General features: G+C 35.0%; 1 protein-coding gene across 2 annotated transcripts in view; it reads right to left on the bottom strand.

The window, feature by feature from the left end:
• Positions 1 to 2,671: 2,671 nt before the first annotated feature.
• Positions 2,672 to 18,927, bottom strand: part of LOC113228491 (protein yellow-like) — a 26,223-nt gene continuing 9,967 nt past the window's right edge. The window contains exons 1-4 of one of the 2 annotated variants that reach the window (XM_026461820.1): positions 13,786 to 13,863; positions 6,571 to 6,742; positions 4,141 to 4,322; positions 2,675 to 3,895 (exon numbers count right to left, since the gene is read on the bottom strand). In XM_026461820.1, the coding sequence (XP_026317605.1) occupies positions 2,946 to 3,895; positions 4,141 to 4,322; positions 6,571 to 6,742; positions 13,786 to 13,789 (1,308 nt within the window). In that variant the 5' untranslated portion in view covers positions 13,790 to 13,863 and the 3' untranslated portion in view covers positions 2,675 to 2,945. Of the gene's footprint in view, positions 3,896 to 4,140; positions 4,323 to 6,570; positions 6,743 to 13,785; positions 13,864 to 18,927 lie in introns of those variants that run through there. The other variant, XM_026461819.1, reaches the window with a different exon arrangement.

Here is an 18,927-nt window from a genome sequence, read left to right on the forward strand (position 1 = left end):
GTCGTCGACGTCGTGTAGGCTTAGTTAAAATAACTTGTTAATGGTAACGAAATGGTAGTAAACATAGGTAAGTTACATGGTTACTACTATTAATAATCCATCCATAACTTCACAGTTTAATTTGGCACGTTTACTTATTGGTTTTGTTTTATCCATCAATTTGTCTGCAATGTAACATACAAAAATGCTTTAGACACGAGCTTCTGATATGTGCATGCTGTATTTGCCTTTTATTGGGTTTACACTCGAGTATTTTATGTAATGTTATTGTTTGTTCATGAACAATAGTGTATTTCTGTTGGCAAATCTAATAAATAAAGAATAAATAAAATAAATAATTAATAAATCAGTACCTGAATAACTTTTTACAGAGTAAAGAGCATTTGCTTACCTTTATTTTTTCTTAGTAATGAATATTATTACACCTTTTGATTACCCGTTTGTCACTGGCTGTAATTACATACGATTTTTACTCAATTTTGTTTTTATTTTTTGCAAACATTCAGTAATTATATCCACATTTATTTTTTATTTTTCTCGTAATAAATATACACCAAATGTAAATTATTAGTTTCTAGTAATGAACACTGGCAAATAAAGCACGTCCGTGACTGCAGTAGTTCGAATTTAGTATGTCCGTATGCTGTTACTCTTGAAGGCCTGTCAGTTGCGCAACTTAGATGTATGCATTCGAAAACTAATTTATTACACATAATGCTTTGGTTTGCTGTAGTTAGAGATCTGTTATGAAAAAGTAGCTTTAGATTTTTTGGTCTTTTCTAGAAATCGCACATGAAATGGTTTGAGTTACAATTTTGAATTACGACTATTGATTCTGTCGCTTCCCGCTTTTTCGTCCACCAAACTTATCATCCTATTTGTTTTGTGTTGCCGTCAGAAAACTAGACTAATGTCCACTTGCACTAAACTTAAGTATGTCTTAAACCAATGCTTAAATTGATAAGACACTCTTAACGCAATGTATTAAGAGTGTCTTTTGCATTGCAATTATTGGTTTAAGACGTACCTAGGTTTAGTGCAAGTGGACATAAGTGTCTTTCCACATTTTTATTTTCATTTACAAAAATCATTACATCAACTTGTGGTGATAATTAGATCTACGCTTTGGGGATTTGTGGAACAGATTCCTAAAGTGCCGATCACACTTGCATTGATTTTCAGCACCAATGTCCCGTCAAATTCACATCAACTTTACAACACATAATCAGTTTCGCTCGTGCTATTTCGTAACCCTAATTCACGTTTTCAACGATATACCACCACAATATTTTATTATACTATGATAAACAGATTACAATACAGTTCCCACTGTAAATTTATTTTACCTATGGAATAAATAATCTTTGACTTTGACTTTGCTAGAACGCTGCGCAAATGAAACTGCCTTCATTTTTCAAAAAACTATAAATGCAAACAGTCGTAGGGCTCGCGATCCGGCTCATGTATGTGGTACAGCAGACGCCAAAAATGTTCTAATCGGACAAAATCGCACAAAAAAATACTACGATTTTCAAGCATTAGACTTTGAATTTTTTTTGTTGATTTTATTGTTTTGGACAAATTGTGCAATTAGACCATTATGTCAAATAAAATGGTGTTTCATTCCGATAGACTGATGTACCTTTTAGTGAAATATGTATGTTTTTTCTCATAAATTTGTGGTCATACGTTTGTTGTGTGCGAGAAATATTAGATATGAATTTAGATATCGAGTTCTTAGGTTTTCGCGATTGTTACACATAGGAAATGAAACCATTTTTCCGGATTTAAATCGCCCTGCCCTTTACAGGTCCCGATCGTCGGTTTGTTTGAAAAAAATACAAATATACGCGATTTTAAATCCGGAGAGATTGTTTCATTTCTTATGTATTTATAAGCTAGATATGCATTGCGATAAAATATTGTGCATTAATTTTAGTACATAATGCTAAATTAATTTTCTTTTTATGTACGTATTCTGATGTGCAATCAGTACTTTTGTTGGGAACATGGCATATTTGGTTGTGAAAAATCTTGCTTTTTTGGTGAGCGGTTAAATACTACACATTTTTTTAGTGGAAAAAGTCCAACAGTCCCTACCAGTGTGGGATTTGTGGTATACCTATATGTACATATACACTATCAAGTAATTAACAGGATAGGAGGTACGTAGGTAAAGAAAGTTAGGTATATGTGAATTTTTAAAGTAACTCAATTTCCCAGAATTAGCTGTAAAAAATTTAACTGCTTTAAATTTTGCAAGAATAAGTTGTTTAAGTATTATATGCATATATTAGTATATATCTATAATGCTTCGTTCAACGGCAACAAAAAGAAAACAGTAAAGCCGTTTTATTTTAATTAATATTATAATGTGTAATTACAAGTGTTTACAACTTCTTAAGTCGAGTTAGACGATAGTTTTACAAAAAAAAACGAAGCAGCTTCTATGACATGAAAACAATTTATTGCCAGCCATGAAAACAGTTTAATGAATAGCTAAAAATAGGAAAAATTACGTCGTATCTTTGTGTTTTATAACTAATTTTCCCTTATCCTGTTTACATATTATATATATTTCACTGCAAAATGGTTATTACCATTTCTATGGCGCTATTGCGCCTGATATGTTACTAATAGCAATTTTGAAGCTAACCAGTTATGCTATTAATGAATAAAAGCAATGATTATTCTGTACCACATTTAAGTTTTATAATTAATTATATAGAATTACATAAAATTATCACTAGATGACCAGTTATAATATCACTGTCCTTTTGACTGTGAAGACAATTATTTACCAAGGCACTTTTAATACAAATTATGGCATTTTCTTTTCCGGAGTACGCTAATTCACCAACTTTATATCTACATGATTAACTCGGAAGTAATTATATCTTTTTAAATAAATTTTAATGTCTTTTAATCATCGGCTTGATCATCCATTATAACCAACCCCGTTGTAACAGAGAGAAAGCGGGTGTGGTACGTACTTCGGGGTCGCAAATTGTGCCTCGTACAGCTTCCGACGTGTCAGCGAATAGTATACGATAATTATAGTCGTCGGCACTCAATGGGCCCGCCTGGAACATCGGCAAGCGATTCGAAATCACCCACACGCTCTGATCCTTATCCATGTCAACCTTTATATCGTTAGGAAATATAAGAGTTTCTGTATTCTTCGCTACCACACCTATAGTAGACTTTTTGTACGGCTTGTGCGTATCCCAGCACCCTATACTATCTCTAGTCACTAGGCCGTAATACATGATGCCTCTTCTATCGATGGCTGAAGCAGAAGCCTGTCCGAATAATCCTCTACTCTCGCCAGCCAGATGAAAATCATTAGCGCTGTTGTTAGTGCGCGAAGGCTGACGTAGAACATCAGTGGACACAAAAAACTCTCTGTAACTAGACATAGAGTGGAAGTATAGTATTCTTTCCTTAAATTTCTTGATAGGCGAGAGAGCTAATCCAAAAATTCCATCTGCCCACTGGAAACTAAGTCCATGAAGGCTGTAGTTCGACGCCAGTGGATCTGGATAGAACAAATGATGGGAGAATCTCCAAAACCTCTGATCACTTTCTCTGAAGACAAGCAGACCAAAGCGCCACGTGTCTGCAATGTAAGCGTGAAGATCTGAGCAGTCGGGCTTCCTCGTATCGACGATGATGTTGGAAAATAAGGAATCTTGAAGAACATATTTCTGCGGTATTGGGTATCGGGCTACCAACTCATCTGTTTTGAGGTTGAACACGACCATACTCGGTGGGCAGATTTGTTTTGGATCGTCTTGGGAGTCGATCTGCCCGGAGTCCAGAACCCACAGTCTGCCACAAGAGTCAGCATTTACTCTAAATACCGAAGTTAATCCAGAGCAATTTTTACCCTTATCTGGAATATACACATAGCAATACATGAGATATTCGATATATTTTATAGTACCTATACTAAAGATATTTCACAGTGGGGTACAAATGTGTAGTGATCCCCAGCAGTGGGGATTTAGAGTGGATTTGTGGATCATACCTAATGGTAATAAGATAATTCTTATCGTATCAACATCAATGAATAGTTTACTTTGAAATTAACGTCTCTTTAAATAGTCAATCACACAAAATAACACGAAAGGCACTTACAGAAAGCCCTATGGAAAGACCAATTTGGATAGGGTTTAAGAACAGGTGATGGTAAGCCTCCAGACCGTGGTATTGTTGCTAGCGTGGCTGGAACTCCGCGCCTCCAGCTTGGTAAGGTGACCCACACGCGTGTCCCCCACACTTCCAGGCCTAAAGGTAGCACATTCTCGGCTATGTACTTCCTGAAACATCAAAAGAACAAGAAATTAATATCTGATTTGAGAACATATAAGCTAAGAACGTCGAAACAATGGGTGTAAAACATGGGTCACCTTCAAAATATCTCTGAACGGATTAGTTTGCTTATGTCTAAACATACATTCACTAAACAAGTAAATTTTTTCTTAAGTCCCTCAGGCTAGATCTGTTAAGACGATGTCATGATATCGTTATTGCGTAGGCTTTGAAGCGTGTGAGGTAGACGCGAAGAAATTCAGTGCACGATATTTAAACATTTGCCTTTGAGAAATGAAATCTACTCTCTTGTTGTAAAGTAAGCTTATGGCCTCTTGACGTACAGTCATATAGACAAGATACCTAACCCCCCGACTTTGTCGACCTTTTGTTTGTGAGCACAAAAATATGGAGAAAATTGTTGAACAAACTTAATCTTTAACCTGTGGGCCGTATAATTTATTTTGGTATGATTCCCTGGTCGTCTCATTAGTGAATGACATTTTAAAAAGTTTTTAAGCTAGTTCGATCTTTAACGTACGGTTCTTACTTAAATATAGAATACAAATTTAAACCAGCTTTAGTAAGGCCGTCGTTGCCTAGCGGTATAAGGATTGCCTTGCAAATTGAGGCAAGCATGGTTCGAGTACCATTAAAAATAAAATATTAATTAGCTATGACAATATAATATTGTTTTTTTTTTAACGTCTGGATAGATGCAAGGTATGTCTAAGTCATGTTCATACAGAACAATATTGTCTAATTCATTGACTTACAATTATATGGACGTCGGGTCCGCGCTAAAAAGTGTCCGCACTTGTAAGGCGCTAAAATCGTATACAGAGCGCCAAACTCCGATTTAGTCTTCATTTGTTCGACTGACAGCGCGATACTGCGATGACATTACAATTTAAATTTCGAATAGGTTGACTTGGGACATTTTTTTCGTGGTTTTTGTATTAGACCCGTCGTCCATTTATTTGTAAGTCAATGGTCTAATTTTAATAATTACGTTAAATGCGGCATATTAATAAAAGAAATAAAACTTTGAAAGTTACTAAAACCTAGAAAGTAATTAAAACTGAATAAACAAATAGGAACGAAACGTGGAACAATGCGTAATCACGGAAGACACGATCGTATGCAAACTGCAAAGCGATTTCGTGATTTGTTAATCTATCCATACCCACCCTACGCTTTATTAACAGTATCTACCCACCCACCTTAGGCAATTTCTAGTGAACAAATATTGTGATTTCTCAACGTTAACATTAAAAAGTGAAACAATGCTGTTAATAATATAACGTTAAAACAAAAGCGTGCTCGTGGAATCGAACCACGGGTATTGTAACTGGCAGTCGATACAACAAGCCGCTCGACCTATTTACTTTTAAGTTAAATGATGAAATTAAGTATTGTTTTTAAAAATATGTTGATTATCTTCAAGTTGAAATTGCTTTGATTTTCTTTGTTCAATACGTAAGATGGCTCTCTGACACAAAAGGTTGGTTTGGGCATGTTAGGGGGTCAGGTATCTCATGTATATGACTGTACTTATTACCTACAGATCGCGGAAGAGAAAACTTTATTGAAATACCTTTAATAATAATTGAATGAAACTGATTTTTCGGTGGATGTACGTAATAAAAAATAAATATCGACTGAAGTTTAGTCAATCGTGTTTCGGGTCGCATAGTTAATTACCGGTATCCTCTGTCTTGTTTAACAAATAAGAAAATAAGTTGAATTTATATATTTCCATATCGAAATAACCGATTTTCCAATTGATTAAAATACGGCAACGGCACCTTGAAACACGAATGAATGAACGAACAGTCGCTACAAATCGTTTAACTGACTTCAAAAAAAGAAGGAGGTTCTCAATTCGACTGTATGTTTTTTGTATATGCATGTTACGCGATAACTCTAAATCTCACTATAGAATACTAAAAAAACCAATCTCAAAAGGTCGTGGAATTACATCTATTTGCCAAGTTTTATTGAAATCGGTTCTTGGACAGTGTGCGGAACCGAATTCATCCACTAATTTGCCACCCTTAGAGGTGGAATATTTTAAGACACATCAAAATTTGTTCTCAAAATTAGATATCAGAGTTGTCGCGTCACACACATAAAAAATATACCGTCGAATTGAGAAGCTCCACCTTTTTTTTGAAGGTGGCTAATTATTACTCCATAGTTTATTGTTGTTATTACTCGTAAATATAGGTTACTGATAAGAAATAATGTATTTACCTAGTAGCAAGAGCGTGTCTGCGATGCCTCGGTGTGGGAAATTCAAAATCGATGTGCTTCCATTTGTAAAGTGTGCTGAAGGGCGGCGTGTCCACGTCGGCGGGCATTATTTGTGCGGGCGCCATTCCTAGCATCGTCAGCCATACCATCAGCCCTGTCGTCTTGGTATAGTCTGGAATTTAAATAAACATAGTTTTACTTTTTTGTGCACGAAAGGAGCCCTATTGATATTCCCTGGACGTCTGGCGTACTTTAGGCAATAATCATCGAGAACCTCAAGCCGATTGGCAGTTCCAGTCAAAACATGTCCCTCCCTGGATTACCGACTAGCGACAAATAGGCGCTATGAATAATCGAGTATATAACCAGAAATAGAGACGAAATGTCATTTAATTTGTTTGAAAACTATTCTTCCATATCATTACGGTGACAACTGCGCTCCGATTGGCCAGCCCGAATTCACTTCAAATCGACAAGTTTAACTTGAGCTTTACTATAATGGACAAAAGTTGAAAAATTAGATATTTATTATTTAATTGCCTATGAAATGTGATTCTGTTTCTTTGGTAATTATATGTTTTGTTGTTTTTCCCACACTACCGAACGGAACAGTCCCTCATAGTAAGAAATATTATAAATAATATTTTTGGAATATACGGAGACGTACATACAGGTCAGTTGTTGGCGCTGTACTATTTCAGTTTTCTAATATGTGATTTCAGTGCAAACGAGAGTTGTTATTTAAAAGTGATATAAGGCCCATTTACCTGATGAGTTGCTAGAGATGGATGGCTCTTAATTCAACTCTACTTCTGGTAATATACTGGATGCTATGAATAAACCAACTTTCAATCTTATAATAGTCATATTAATAAATGGGATAATATTATTTGATTTTCAAAGAAATAATTTTGATTTGTTGTAAATGGGCACTTTTTTAAATGAATTACATTTTTATAATTAAATTTTTATTGAATTAATATTCAATTATTTTTTGTGAAATTACTCCACTAGTTTGTTATAATTATTAATACAAAAGATCGGACACTCAGAAAAAGCACTCAGAAAAAAATTGTTCCGACCGGATCGAAGGAATTTTTTCTGAGTGCTTTTTCTGAGTGTTCGATCTTTGTATTAATAATTATACATTTTTATAAGTTTGATATTTATATATAAATTGTTTCATCTTTATTGGTTGATCTACGGATAAATTATAAATGAACTGCATTCAAGGTTCTGTGTTCAAAAATAATATTTGATCGTCTTTTTTTATCATTGGTCTTTTCCTGATGACATATATAGTAACCAGTTTATCTTTTGATATTGATCTCGTAATAAATCTTGGTTGTTTGGTTGCGCCCTCCATTCAATAGGTTAGGGTACTATGTGAAAAACCGCCACGAGCCGAGCGAGCGAAGCGAGTGTGATGTGGCAGCGGCCGGCGAGTACCAGAAGCCAATCTGCTTGTGTTTCTGAACATGTTTTCAGGTTTAATTATATTACAATTAATATAATATGTGTACCTTTCATATTGCTATAACTTCGTTCTGATATAGGTACATTTTTTAATTTTCTAGTTTTCAATCAATATTGGATGTCAAGTTATTGTATTCGTCTAATAAAATAAAATATAAAAAAATAAGTGATTTTTTTGTTAGATATTCATGGTTGGGTTGCCGTGTTAGGTTGTTGAACTGTCGTTTAGAAGAATTTATATTTTATTTGTATCACAGAGTACATAAATTACTTATATTCCGTAAAATATAGATTATAGTGACTAAAGATCATCACAAGAATAACCGTCCTGATTTTTTTGTCCTATACAATAAAACAATCCCTGCCATTGACTTTTGTAAGTCAATGATCCCTGCACAAAATTGAATCGACGAGCACTAAAAAAATTGTTGATCAATTTTATTCATTTTTATGGACAGCTAAAAGACTTAATGGTTCCTAAGTCAGTTTCCTTGTATCTTCTATGATTTCAGATTTCCTCCGAGACAAAAAGCGCTTCCCCAAAAAGCTCTGAGCGGCACTGCAACTGTTATGGACAGGCATGTCGCTTGAGGGCGCGTTCCCATTATGTTGTGACGACAGAGAGTCGTGCAGTTTAAAGCGTCGTCGCTTGTGTATTTAAATAAAGTTGTTCACACATTGAACAACACGATTAACTATCGTTCACGACTTTTTTGACGTTACGACGACAGACTGTCGCGATATAAATATAATATGCGACGCGATGATAAATAAAACGTCACGATAAAAATGTGACGACAGATAATCCCAGCTTTAAATGATTCTATCGTGCAAACGACAAGGCGGTTGCCGTCAACCAATAAATTATCATCACGATCTAACACACACAAGTGAGAACAGCTAGACAAGTCAGACGTTCAACGATAAAATAAACGTCCACGACACAGTCACGTCATATTATAGTCGTGATTTGGGAACAAGCTAGACGCGACAGTCGTACAACGATAAATAAAACGTTATGACATATTGGCAACGCACCCTACCATCAGGCGCAAGACTTGTTCGTCTCATCACTTGGTATAATAAAAAAAAGCTGGGTTATAAAGTAATTCTCCTGATATTTTAGACTTATTTCACGCTCCATGGTTACGTTTTCTGGTAGTCGCTTACAAAAAATCTTCAAATCTACATTAAGGCGAGATATTTCAACGCGAGCCTAGATTTGAGGATGTGAGGTGTACGTCCTCCCCTCGCGTCACCCAATTCGCCCGCTGTAAATTAATATTAATAAAATAAGAAAAAGCGGAGAAAATTTGACACAGATCGCGTTTTTAATTTAGGACTACTGGAATGAGAGTGGAGTTTTAATAATATATTTAAATATAATTTTAGGTAATAATGTAAATCATGTAACTAACTATGTAGCAATGACAGCAGTATATTATTTTTCTTATGACACTATTGTCTATTTATAAACCAAACTACTTTTATTGAAATTCCAACAGCCCCCTCTCAATAAAAGTACGTTTTGAACACAAAAGGGAAGATTATTTAAATAACTTAACACTTAAACCAGGATTAAATAAACTATACCACAAAACTTAGCAGCTATTAAACAAAAGATCTCTAGTCTTTTAAACACTTGAGGTGATAGAGGTTTAGTTAAAATGTCAGTACTTGTTCGTTTGAATATGTTCCTACTTCTTTGTTTCAATCTGTTATACTCAGCATTGTCAACGCACATCACTACCTTTAGTTTTGGAACATACAAAACCGATTTTAAATTAACGACCTGCCAATCAGAGCCATTATAAGCCTGCAATCGGATGTTCCCTACGCCGAGAGCTTCAATAGATGTTCCATCTCCTAGCTGCACAATTCGTTCATAGTCGAAATCCTTATACTTCAACATGCTTTCTTGGCTTCTGCACATATGTTGGGTGCAAGCATTACCTATATACCATATATCGTGCGAATTATTATTATTATCAGAAACAATTAAAGCTGTTCATCATCTCTCTTTTTCTTTATTTTATTATTTCTGAAGCAGCAAATTTTAGTCGGATGACCCATCTTTTTACAAAAACTGCGTTGTTTAGTTTTATAGCAGTCTTTTTTAGAGTGACCAGTTTTGCGGTGCATTACACATTCTACTAGCACTCGGCTTCTATTGCCTCTGCGCTGCGCCATAAGTGCAACTGCAACATCGTCTCCAGCGTCAGCTCATTCTTCTTCCAATAGCAAACGTGGAATCAGCTCTTCAAGTGTCTGTCTTTCAAATGGGGCAGACTCCCATGCTGAACGAAAATGTTTAAACCTCTTAGGTAAAGACATCAGTATTTTGGCGTTAACCATTTTATCACCAATAGGATGACCAGCTTCTATCAGTATTACACGAATGTCTTCAATTTTTGATATAAAAGTGTAGACAGAGTCCGTGCCAAAAGCAAGAGAAAAAAACGTCTGTTGGAGTAGATGGACACTTACGACCATTTACGACAGACTCTTTGTCATATACTAGCTTTAACTTCGTCCATATCTCCGTCGATGTCTAACATGACTGGATGTGTGCGAGTATAGGCCATATTGCATTCGCGTGACAATAAGCTCTTGGGCCTTGGCATCAAACAGATTCCGCTTATTATGTACTTTTTCAATGACGTCTTTAGTTTTTTTTCTTGTCCCCGAAACAATATTAAATAGTCCTCGACCTTTTAATAATTAACCTACCTTTTAAAAATTATAATGACTACGTCAGATGTCTAGAATCCAATATTGCTAAAAATTGTAAATATTTTTGGTCTTTTATTAAGCAAAAGAGGGGTGGTTAAAGCAATTATCCTGTTGTAATGAGTGATGGTGATATATATTGCTCTGATGGTGATGGAGTCTGTAACCTATTTGCTAGCCACTTTAAATCGGTGTATGAGGATAACTCGCAAGTAATTCACGATAGCATCCATAATAACAGCTCAGTTGTCGACTTTGTGAAAAACACTGACTGTTTCGTAAAGCTCTGTATTGCCGAATCTGAGGTCAGCAAGTGCTTTAAGTCCTTAGATAAGTCTAAAGGTGCTGGACCGGACGGGATTCCTCCAGTTTTTATCTCAAATTGTGCCGAGTCTCTAGCTGTTCCACTAACCCTGATTTATAATGTCTCATTAAGCACCGATATCTTCCCAAGTGAATGGAAAATGGCAAAAGTGGTACCGATTCTTAAGTCAGGTGATGATGAACTAGTAGGAAATTATAGACCCATTTCAATTCTATCAGCGTTCGCTAAGCTTTTGGAAGCCCTAGTTTGTCCACGCATTCAAAATTACTTTAGTAAATACCTGTCGGTTCACCAGCATGGCTTCACTAAAGGTCGATCAACTTCCACTAACTTGGTGACTTTTGTGGAGGCAGTTGCTGGTGCTATAGACTCGAACGCGCAGGTTGACGTCATTTATACCGATTTCAGCAGGGCCTTTGATAAAGTTTCGCATAGTGTTCTTAGTGAGAAGTTAGCAAAGTATGGATTTGGTGGTTCTATGTTACAGTGGCTCGTATCTTACCTTAATAATAGAAAATTTTACGTGGTGGTAAATGGATTCTCCTCTGACATATGTAACATTACCTCTGGAGTTCCTCAGGGCTCCCATCTTGGTCCTATTCTTTTTAATATATTTGTAAATGACATCCCTGATTTTTTTAAATTCTCAACACCATTTTTATATGCTGATGATCTTAAGTTAGTTAAGATAATCAATTCAGTAAATGATATTCCTTTACTACAAAGTGACCTTGGTAAGTGAAGCTTTTGGTGCAAGGCTAATGGCATGTTTCTCAATGCTGGCAATGAAAGAGCGTTTTTTCATTAAATTCACTCGTAGATTGCATGTTTTCCCATCAGCTTATACTTTGGAAGGAACTTTTTAAACTGAAGTCGACTATATAAAGGACCTGGGCGTGATAATTGATAAAAAGCTTACTTTTAAACCGCATATTGATTCAACTGTTAATAAAGCGTCCAGGATGCTCGACTTCGTATTAAGAAATAGTAAAATCTTTCGCAGCGTTCGAGCGAAAATACTTATTTACAACGGCTTAGTTAGGAGTATACTAGAATATGGAACCGTGGTTTGGCGACCCCACTATGCTGTTAACTCTTTACATTTAGAACGGGTGTAAAAGCGCTTTTTATGGCACTTGTCATTCTCTGTGGGTCTTGCAAAAAAATTTAAATCGTACAACAGGAGACTTGCGCATTTCAAAATAACGTCTCTCTCGAAGCGCAGAGAACTTTTAGATATGGTTTTCCTATATAAGATTGTTCGCTATAAGGTTGACTGTCCACAATTGCTTGGTAATTTAAATTTTAAGATTCCTGCCAGACTTCCGAGATCTCATGTAAGGCTTTTTCACCCGCCTCGTCGTAGAACGGTACTGGGTTGTAACTCCCCTGTAGCTCGCATGTCTAATCTATATAATGAGTGCTCCAAATATGCCGATATATTTATTGACTCGCGGCTAGGTTTTAGAAACAAAATTCTTACTTTTCTTGGGTCGACCAGATAACATGGTTAAGTGTTTGTTGCGTTTTGTATTCTGCCTAAAAATATATATATCTTTTTAAGTTAGTTTCGTGGTCTTAAAATTGTTAAAACTGTTTTTGTTATTTTTTGTTCCCTCTTCTTTTTCCTTTTAATTTATACACACATGTTTATTTTTGCTTGAGGTGTTCGCCTATAAATGGTTACGCAATTAGATTAGTTTGTGAAATGTATTACTTACTCTTGAATTATTGTAGTAACTGTTGGTGTGCCTAATAAATAAATAAAAAAATAAAATAAAATAAAAATAATACTTGAGTTTCAAATTTCGGTAACGGCCAATTTTCGCCGTTGAATTTTGAACTGGTCGCCAATGAAACGTCCATTTTGTTTTTCACCCGTTGCTCATAAGCGTCGCCGAACCAGCGTTTTATTTTATTGAACTCACAGTTTTATTTTTATTTCCAGTAATCAAAAATATCGGCCTGGGCCCATAACCAGTCGTAATTTAGGGAAGATTTAGGGTTACTAGAATGAAAGTGGAGTTTTAATAATATATTTAAATATAAAATTAGGTAAAGCTGTACAATATGTAACTATGTTAGAATGACAGTAGGATATTATTTTTATTATGACATTATTGTCTATTTATAAACCAAACTACTTTTTTTGAACAAGTGTCTGATGGCGACTGAAGGGGCTGCGGGCGGGGCGGCGTGTCGTTAAACCAATAATTACCAATATTCAATTGAAAACCAAAATTTAGCAGGTTCTCTGTAGTAGTTAAAGAGAAATATCTTCATATAAAAATTATGTGCAAAGTTAGATATTTTATTCTCAAATAATTCATTTCAGACTTATATTTTAGCCTGTTTTAGGTGTTTATGATCGGATAAAGTGCATCCTATCATATAACACATTCTTTAGACAATATCCTTAGGTGTGTCGTATATTTTTTGGAAAACTGTTACTTAATAGTAAATACCTAAACCTCTCGATCTAGCAAAATAGTTTTTCCCGTTTCTTCTCCAGTGTTTCGCCTTAAATAGAAAATAATAAAATTAAAAAAGTCCGACTGGAATTTGAAATATTATGTCGCAGAGGTTTATGCATAGATTTGTGCGTAGTGTAAATGTTTTGAAACGTTATTAATATAGATCTGGGCAACGTAAAATATCATTTGACTCAGTCTTTAATGACTTACTCATTATTCCAGCGACATAGGTATCCAATTAAACACGACAGAACGATATGAAGAATTACTCCACTGAACACCGGATCTGACGGCGTTGGAACTCTAACTGAACTTCGATCATATACAGGGATGTTTTTGTTAATTGAAATCAATATTATACGTCGCTGCAAATACAATGGTGTAGCAAAAATTACTTTATGAGAAAATTCGAACTTATTACGGCCTGCCTTTGTTTCAGTTTTGTTTTGATACCTAAATTGTAATGGCAGTCCGGAAGTTTTACTATGTAACCTATATACCTGGGTACATTGTTCACATATAACGTGCCGCCGTTAGTTGAAAGGACGCATGTGAGACTTTTTCAAAAAATGAGTTGAATGTACTGCTGTGATCAGCAAAAAAAGACGAATCTGCCACTTACACTAATTTTAAAACAAATTGCTGCGGCGTACTTGAATCACGCTTACTGGAAAGTAAAGTTTTAGTTTAAAAACTACTTTTAAACTAAAATGGACGCATTCACAATCACCCACAACTTCCCAACAGATAAATACATCTACACGCACTCATACAACACATCTCACACACATACACACCCAGAGAGAGAAACACTGAGACGTGCACAAACACACACTCACGCGTACACATGCCACTAATATATACCTTTTTTATATTTGGTATTGTATATAAGTTTTTCTTTTGATTGCTATACTTCCTCCTATTACAGTATGTCCCGTTTTAGATCTCAGGGAAAGGGGGAATGGCTCAAAACCAGTGTTGAGCAAGGCTTACGGAGCTGAGCCGAGAAAAAGCTGAGCCATTGCCTTTTGCCTCAGACCTCTATATAAGATTTTTATACATTATGTTTTTGTATCGTTATTGGGACAATAAATCTTTTTATTATTATAGAGTACTCACACGTTTATGGTCAAACTAAGTTAAATGGACGCATTTTGGCGACCTCTGTGGTCGAGTGGCTTAAACACCGGTTTTCATGGTTCATCTCTGAGGTCTCGGGTTCGATCCCCGGCTGGGTCAATGTAGAAACACAAATTTTTCTATATTGTCTCGAATCTGGGTGTTTGTGGTACCGTCGTTGTTTCCGATTTCCATAACACAAGTACTTTAACTATTTACTTTGGGATCAGAGCAACGTATGTGACGTTGTCTAATATTTATTTACAAAACAAATTGGTAAAATCGCGTAAATATGTTATTTCGTTTTAAATACATATTTAAATCACTCAAATAAATGAAAACACGAAAGCCACATTTAACTTTGTAAATCTTCCTCGGTTATAGCTCTATATGTATATGTATAGTTACCGAAAAAATGTTATTTTCCCAGATGACAGTTACACAATGCTCACGTGTTAAAATAAAATGGGAATACCTTTCTTTTAAGTAATAAAAATCTTGAAAATGTCAAGCAACGTATTAAAAAGACATTGTAACCACAGACTGCCTTTTCATCTTAATAATACACTAGTAATTTTAACAATAGTGTTGTAATTATGGTAAGTTAAAAAGGTATGTATTTAAATGATCCTCTTAAATTTTGAAAGGAAGCTGGCAAACAATCTAAACGCTCATCTTTTTTTAATGATTGATCTCTTTCTCTGAGTCAAAGTAAATTAAATCAATCTATATTTTAATCTGTTCTGAGCTACACCAAAAATGTTTGGTTTCTATAAATTAATTTTGATAGTTTCATGTTGGGCCTCTAAAAAAAAAACAAATAAGTATTAATAATAATAATATATATATAATATAATAAAATTTAGATATTTGTTTTTGAAACTAAAAAAATGTTGATTAAGTATATTTGTAAACTAATAGTATATTAATTATAATATAATATATAATTTGACCTGAAAACATGTTCGGAAACGCAGGCAAATTGGTTTCTGGCACTCACCGGCCGCTGCCGCGATACCCTCGCTTCGCTCGCTCGGCTCGTGCTGTTTTTTCATATACTAACCTAACCTATTGAATGGAAGGTGTAACCAAGCAACCAAGATTTATTAGGACATCAATATCAAAAGATATTCTGATTATAAATGTCATCAATCGTCAAAAGAAAAGACCAGTAATAAAAAAAAGGATCTAATATTATTTTCACCTCATAAGCTCGTAAAGGCTTTCTTTCTCATTTGGAAAAGGTTTTTGAAATTCGAACTTGACGATGGACTGTGGTGCACCTAACTTTTTTTTCGATGAAAAAAAATAACGACACGTTCAGCTACGCGATTTGTCGTACATTACTTATTTAAGTAATATAAATCTGTTGGTACATTTTATTGTTATTATTGCTGACATTGAATTGACAATGACACTAATTGTGTGAACAAAATTGGATCCTCGCCGCAAGGTGCCCAAGATGCTGGCAGCGTTCCCCCTTTGAATTGTGTTTATAAAATTATTTTAATTCGTCGAAGAACTAAAATAATTACAATAATCACTTAATCACACAAAATAAAAGTAAAAGCAAGAATAAAAATTTATGAGGTGTAAATTCAGAACGTATCGTATACGTATTTAACTGCCTCGGTGGCCGAACGGTTACCATGCCGGACTGCCACGCAGAGGTCCCAGGTTCGATTCCCGGGCCGAGCGAAATATTTGTATGACCTACATTTATTTCTCTCGTGAGTTTGGGTGTAATTTGTGGTTGTTTATGTGTGTGTCCATGGCACCCGCGACACAGGGTTTCCCTAGTGCGGGGCTATGTTGAGTGTGTGCGTTATTATAAATATTATATCCGAATATAAACTTTAACTTTTAATAAAAAAAAACTGATATTTTATACTTCTACTGTTTTTATGTTATTTACCATTTTCCTCGCTATAGTGAGGTGAATAGTTGTGTGTTTCGCTCGGCAGCAAAGTTATTTTGCGTCTCGTGCCTTGAAACTTGAAACTCTCGCTACGCTCAGGAATCCCCCCTTCGCTTGCTCAGGTTTCAATACAATCACTCGCTTCAAACAACTTTGCAGCCTTGCATAACATAACTATTTTGAATATGAAATATTAATTGAGTATGCTGAAACATAATTCTAGTGTTACCTTGAGTGCATTTCATTTCTAATTTATCCGCAGATCAATTTACGTAAAAAATATCGTTTATTTTGAAAAAGTGCACATTTACAATTATATCTTTGAGGATCAAATAATATTATCTAATATAATAATAAAATATATTGATTTCATATTTTGCGTATGATATAGGTTTATCTTACTGCGTTTGCAGAAAATGTCTACGATTTTTCGTTTGAAAACAGCAGGTATATTCTATTTCTTTAAACATTATTTTCGCGGTTTTGAGTTTTTGTCACAAACGCCTTTTCAGCTAACGGCGGCTATAATGTGAGTAGTTCTTGCATGTCGTAGCGTGGAGTCTGAGACACCAGTGGGTGGGTCACCAGTGGGTGACTCGATAAGTCTCGGTGAGAAGTATCTCACTGCTCCATCTTAAGCCTGAATAGATCAGTCAATTAACTAAGTTAGTTCTGTTTTACTAAGTTTAGATGTTTAATGTGAAATGCAGGACGCGAGGAGCGATCCCTACACCTCTTCTATGATTTAGGCCTTTAAATACCTCGCCTTAATGTAGATTTGAATATTTTTTGTAAGCGACTACCAGAGGACGTAATCATAGTGCGTGAAAAAGCTTTATAATATCAGGAGAATAAATTTATTGAAAACTCTGCTTAAGACGAATGACGGAAGAAATACGGGAAAAAATACGAAACGAAAAATACTGTACGAAATATTCATTTTATACCCTTGGTATAATAATGCCACATGTAACCATACGACAATAGTGGCTATAATGACTTATAGAGCATGAGTTAAATTATAATAATATTTACATTTTTATTTTTATATATTACAATAAAAAAATAACAATGTATTAATTTTTATTTTTGTGAAATTATTCCACTAGTTTGTTATAATTATTATTATATTATATTAGTATGCAAAGATCGAACACTCAGAAAAAAATCCTTTGATCCGGCCAGATTCGAACCTACGTCTTCTAGTAAACCGTGCCAGACGCTATGCCAACTAAGCCACGGAACCATTCACGAATTGTTATATGTGCTTGTTGTCGTATCTTTGTATTTGGTTTTTCAACGACTTATAATAACATTATATGACTATATCACTTATTATTGTGACTTATTATAATAACATTTTAATTATCATGTGGCTCTGAACTTCGAACTAGTATGATACTGTACCTTGAAAGTGAAATTCTTCCCAGTAAGACATAGTGGTTACAGGTATTCTATTGTACAAAGTTTAATAGAGAAAGAAAGTATGATAAACAACAAACAAAAACAAAAATAAAATAATTCAACAAACAGTATAAAAATAGAGTAATTTAGCAACATTGATCTGAATTTAGTAACTAGTCGATAATAAATATAATAATATAAAGCTGTTGGCGTTGGTATATATCAAATTATATATTAGTAAGTGTAACAATTATGAGACTAGTCCTCTCTTCTACTATTTACTGTGCCCTGTTCAGGGTCCATAATTTGATCTCAATATATGTAAAACATCTGTAATGTACATTATGGAATGCAAATAAATAAATAAAGAAATAAAAATAAAGACTTTTTCAGGTGGAGTGATTTCTGTTTGAGTGTATGCGCGTGTTTTTTTATGATTCCAAGTAACGAGAAGAAAAAGCAGTGCGTTTGGTGGTAAGCGATACGCCTGTCTAGTAAGTTGGCAAGTCCCATGTGCCTGCAATTTCACCAGCACACTAACCCTTTAAAACTGGAATGCTGTAATGCTCACATTACTACCTGACGGCAGATATAGGTAGATGTAGTATATTTTTTATTTATAATACCAAGTGAAGGAACGAACTAGTCATCGTAGGCCTATTCATAGCAGTTGCAGTGCCACAGAGAGCTTTAAACTGCAAAGACCAGAGGGGCATTGCTACTGTGTCCGTCAGCCTGAGACATAAGGAGACAAGTCCAATGTGCTTGTAATTTCATCACTTTCTCCTCTTCTTTTCATTCACTTCCCGACGAACTCTTTCATTAGGAGTTCTACTGCTACAAAACTCTGTGTGTGTGTGTGTATGTGTGTGTGTGTGTGTGTGTGTGTGTGTGTGTGTGTGTGTGTGTGT

This window comes from Hyposmocoma kahamanoa, unplaced genomic scaffold (assembly GCF_003589595.1).
Source record: "Hyposmocoma kahamanoa isolate Upper Pololo Valley unplaced genomic scaffold, ASM358959v1 232, whole genome shotgun sequence".
NCBI classification, from domain to species: Eukaryota; Metazoa; Arthropoda; class Insecta; order Lepidoptera; family Cosmopterigidae; genus Hyposmocoma; species Hyposmocoma kahamanoa.